We start from the raw sequence: 4,993 nt of genomic DNA, 5'->3' as shown, positions 1-4,993 counted from the left end.
GGGGAGTGCAGAAGGCAGCTGATCAATGTTTCTCTCTCACTGATGTTTCTATCTCTCTTCCTCTCCCTTCTTCTCTCTCTAATAATCAACAAAAATGTATTTTTTAAAAAATAGTGCATACACCTAATTAGCAGTTATTTTTAAAACTACTTACTTAATAGAAATCACTAGGTACTCATAACAAGAGAGCAGAGGGACAGGAAGTGCTTCTAAGCTGGGGACAAGGGATCCAGAGGAATCAGTGATGCAGTCTAGAGGCTCTTAGAAAACTGTCCAAGTGTGCCAATGAACACCAATTATTACTTGTAGTTTCATTAGACTTTCTGGTTCAGTGAGAGTAGCGGGAAGGATTTATGGGTTCTATCCTCAGGGGAGAATGACAGTCAGGATCTCCGGTTATGGCCTCTGACATTTAGACCAAGGTCTTTTGGGAAGTTAAGTACCTCGGTCGCTACCTCCCATTTGTTTTGGTCGCCTCCTGCTCCTTCCCCTGTATTGATTTGCTGTGTGTCATTACAATGAAAAAGAGAGTCAATAGATACCATACAAAGTGAATCAATCAAAAAGGAAAGGACTTCAATTTTTAAAGATGGAATGATCACCAGAAGAATCCAAAACAAAAATTCATTAACAGTGATTCCTGAGAGTGGGAAAATCCAGAATGGAACAGAGAGAGGCTTTACTTTTTATTTTTCGGTATTGCTGAACTGTTTTCACCAGAGACATCTATTGCTTTTAGAGTGGGAAAATCCAGAATGGAACAGAGAGAGGCTTTCCTTTTTATTTTTAGGTATTGCTGAACTGTTTTCACCAGAGACATGATATAAAACAATATAAATAATAGCTTTATAAACAAACACCAAAAAGAGCCTGTGCAATTCATTTTAGCTGCAAGAAGGGAAGGAAGACATTGGTAAAGACTGCTCCCAATGTCTTGTGAGAGAGGAAAACTCTCCAAGAAAAGGAAAGGTTGAAGGCAGCATTCAAGAATGGCTGCACCAAGAAGCTTGTCCTTAAGGAGCCAAAGATCCAATCTGTGAGGTTGCTTGCTCTTTCATATAGCAAGACAGCAAGATGTGGTGGCCACGGGGGCAGGTGAGGTCCAGTCCTGGTGGCTACCATGGGAATGGCCCTGGTTAACAGAGAGACATCAACCAAAGAATACTGGTCAGGGCTCAGAACAGCTGCAGAGTAGCCACTCAGGGGGATGAAATTACCTTTACCTCATGGAACTGGGGCAGCATAAAATGAGATCATGTAACAAAGTACTCAATAAACTGCAAGGCAGCATCACTCTTTGGGAGTCAGATTCTCCATCTAAAAAATGTGAGGACGGACTACAAGGTCCCTTCAGATGGGAGTAGTCTTGAATAAGTTAAACCATATCTACAACTTGGAAAGATCCCTTACTTGCTATATTTAAACATGGGTGATTTCATGACTTATCATTTAAGTCAAAATAAACTCTCCAAAATTTATCTTTTCTCACCGATTCTGAAAGGACTTTCCAGCAACATTGTCTCTGTAGGAATCAAACAAAACGTGGTATTGATCCCGGCTCCATTCCAGAACCACCTAGGGAAAAGAAGACAAAGAAAAAAACAACAATTGGTGTGTGTGTGTGTGTGGTTTTTTTTTTTTAATCTTCACCAAAGGAAATATTTTATTGATTATTTAGAGAGAGGAGGGAGGGAGGGGGGTAAAAAGGGGAAAGAGAGAAAAAGAGAAACATCAATTGGGGTTGCCTCCCATATGCGCCCCAACTGGGAATCTAACCCACAACCTTTCGGTGTATGGGATAATGCTCCAACTGAGCCACACTGGCCAGGGCAAGAAACAATGTTTTATTTGCATCAAACAGTAAGAGTTTACAACTTTCATTTCATTAAGAATTGCTAAAAGAACAGGTAAAGCAATGAAAATCCATCTATTACTCAGTGCCTGCCATATGCCAGACACTGTGCTCAACCCAGATGAATAAATTACAAGATAAGAATAGTCTCATACATATGAAATCAAAGAGATTTAAATGGCTGTGATATGAGAACTGGGTTTTGGGAGAATGAGGTCACCAGGCAGGGAGAAAGGACAGTGCCAGGAGAGCATGCTCAAAGGCTGAAAGCAGCAAGGGCAGTTGTTCGAGGGCAACTCTATAGTTGGTTTTGGCTGGAGCACAAGCAGGTAGGAACTGGAGAGAAACGCGGCTGGGAAAGGAAGCTGGGCCTGGACTGTGATGTGCCTTGTGTGCCAGGGGAAGCAGAGGTACTGGAGGATTTTAAGGTGGCTACATGATCCATTCAAAACTTGGAAAAGGCCCGGCTGGGGTGGCTCAATGGTTGAGCGTTGACCTATGAACCAGGAGGTCACAGTTCGATTCCCAGTCAGGGCACATGACCAGGGTTCAGGCTCAATCCCCAGTAGGGGATGTGCAGGAGGCAGCCAATCAATGATTCTCTCTCATCGTTGATGTTTCTAACTCTTCCTCTATGAAATCAATAAAAATATATATTAAAAAAAATTCTTACTTACCATTTTGAACTATTCTACCCACCCCCTCCTCATATGAACGTGCATACACACACACACACACACACACACACCCCTCCTCTCTACACTCTACTACTAAGGATAGTTTGTTGGTAAAATTTTTTAAAAAAATGAACTATAATACTATTTATTAAAATACTACATGAGCTCTGAAATACATCATAAACAATGTTACTAAGAATTATTGCCCAGCCAGTGTGGTTCAATGGTTGAATGAGATGCAAAGCCCATAATTCTTTGCCTCAGAGGAATTCCCCAGCTAGGAAAAGGAGGAAGGTAATTATTAAGAAGAGAACGGGTATACTAGTATAGTGCAAAGTCCCTAAGATTTACGATCAGAAGACATGAGTTTAAATCTGGGACTTGATAAAATCTAGAGCACTTCTCAATTCTCAGTTTCTTCTTCTGTAGAATGAGGATATTAATGCCACCTGATTTCACAAGACTGTTTTGATGAGTAAATGAGATATGCCAGTCATACAGGGCTGCACAATACTTACATGCAAATTGTTCACATGTCTCTTAAAGACAGCATTTACAGTGCTGCAGTATAACTTACCGGTTTAAATACGTGTCTACACCTCTGTGAGCAATCAAAGCCAGGAAGTTGACCTCTTTTTATTTTTATTCCCAGATCCTTGGACAATGCCTGACATAAAATCAATCAACATTCTTTTTTTCTTTTTTTTAAAATCCTCACTGGAGGATATTTTTTCCACTGATTTTTAAAGAGAGTGGAAGGAAGGGAGGGAGGAGAAGGGAGAAGGAGAGGGAGAGGGGTAGAGAGAGAGAGAAACATCGATGTGAAAGACACCAATTGGTTGCCTCCCAAATATGCCCTGGCCAGGGCTGGGACTGGAACCTGCAATCCAGGTGTGTGCCTTTGACCAGGAATCGAAACCAAGACCCTTCGCTGCTCCTGCAAACACTGGCCAAGGCATAAACATTCTAGAGTGAATGAATATGGCTACTAGCTTTACAAGCAAACAACTTGGAACAGCTCACCACTCCACAGTTTCCCTCCAGAACTTTCTGCTTTCAGATCCATTCCCAAACAGTCAGGTAAAAACTAAAGGGCTAGCCCGGCCGGTGTGGCTCAGTGGTTGAGCGTCGACCTATGGACCAGGACGTCACAGTTTGATTCCCGGTCATGGCACATGCATGGCACATGCCTGGGTTGTGGGCTCAATCCCCAGTAAAGGAGGGGGTGGTGCGTACAGGAGGCAGCTGATCAATGATTCTCATCACTGATGTTTCTATCTCTCTCCCTCTCCCTTCCTCTCTGAAATCAATAAAAATATATTTAAAACATGAAAATAAAATAAAAAGACTAAAGGGCTAGAGTTATGAAGACAAAACAGCAGACCTACTAGGCACACAAGGATATAGAACTCTGTAAAAGCACATGTCGCTTTCTCAATTTTTCAAAGGAATGTGACATGTTATCCTGTAAAACTTAAGGTGTTGGAGCTCTAACCTCAAGTAGTAAGAACTCTAAGTAACACTGACAGAGCTTTTCACACATTGACAATCAGAAGTCTACATTATTCTTAGATTATAAAGCTTCTGCGTAGTTTCTAAAACAAAATTTAGTTTGCAAAAAAAAAAAATTTTAGAATACATTGAATTTTAGTTCGAAGCGTACTAAGGGAGACCAAGATCCCTATCTTAAAGATATTCTAAGCTTTATCTTTTTTACTAACCCTCCTCCTCCTCCTTAGATAGCAATTCGAAGTGCTATCTGCTTGTCACCAGAAGAATTCTCTAATCACATCTGATTAAGCACGCTCATTTTGTTTTCCTGTTTTAGCCCGTAGCTTATAAACAACAGAAATTTATATCTCACGGTTCTGGGGGCTGGAAATACCACGGCACCGGCATATTTGGTGCGTGGTGAGAGCCAGCGTCCAGATTCATAGCCAACTGTCCTCTCCTGTGTCGCCTCGCATGGCGGCAGGGGTCCAGGAGCTCTCCGGACCCCTGGGAGTTATGAGCGCACTATTCCATTCATGACCCAATCACCTCCTAAAGGCCTCACCTCCTACCATCACATGGGGGATAAATAAAAAGACTTGCCCCAAGTCAAGCAATAAATCAGCAAGAGATAATGCCAGTTTCCAAAAGCAGATACACCTTTCTTTCAGGCCTTTGTATAATTATAAAAATCCATATTGAAAGCCTGCTGATTCTGAAGCATTGCACTCAATGTGGTATTTTCACCTGGATTCCTACTGCCCGACGGCCTCCTGCTACCCTTCTCTTCCACCTGCGATTCACCTCCCATTATTACCGCTAGAGCAGTGGTTCTCAACCTTCCTAATGCCGCGACCCTTTAATACAGTTCCTCATGTTGTGGTGACCCCCAACCATAAAATTATTTTCGTTGCTACTTCATAACTGTAATTTTGCTACTGTAAACAATATGTAATTATTGTGTTTTCCTCCG

At 41.8% G+C, this 4,993-nt stretch overlaps 1 protein-coding gene across 1 annotated transcript in view; it reads right to left on the bottom strand.

The window, feature by feature from the left end:
* GNPTAB (N-acetylglucosamine-1-phosphate transferase, alpha and beta subunits) overlaps positions 1 to 4,993 on the bottom strand; it is a 53,063-nt gene that overhangs the window by 43,839 nt on the left and 4,231 nt on the right. The window contains exon 2 of the mRNA XM_014528723.1: positions 1,490 to 1,575. Coding sequence (XP_014384209.1) covers positions 1,490 to 1,575 — 86 coding nt within the window. The remainder of the gene's footprint in view (positions 1 to 1,489; positions 1,576 to 4,993) is intronic.

This window comes from Myotis brandtii, unplaced genomic scaffold (assembly GCF_000412655.1).
Source record: "Myotis brandtii unplaced genomic scaffold, ASM41265v1 scaffold65, whole genome shotgun sequence".
In the NCBI taxonomy this organism is placed as follows: Eukaryota; Metazoa; Chordata; class Mammalia; order Chiroptera; family Vespertilionidae; genus Myotis; species Myotis brandtii.
The sequence above is the reverse complement of the archived record's forward strand: the minus strand, read 5'-3'. Positions and strand labels throughout refer to the sequence as shown.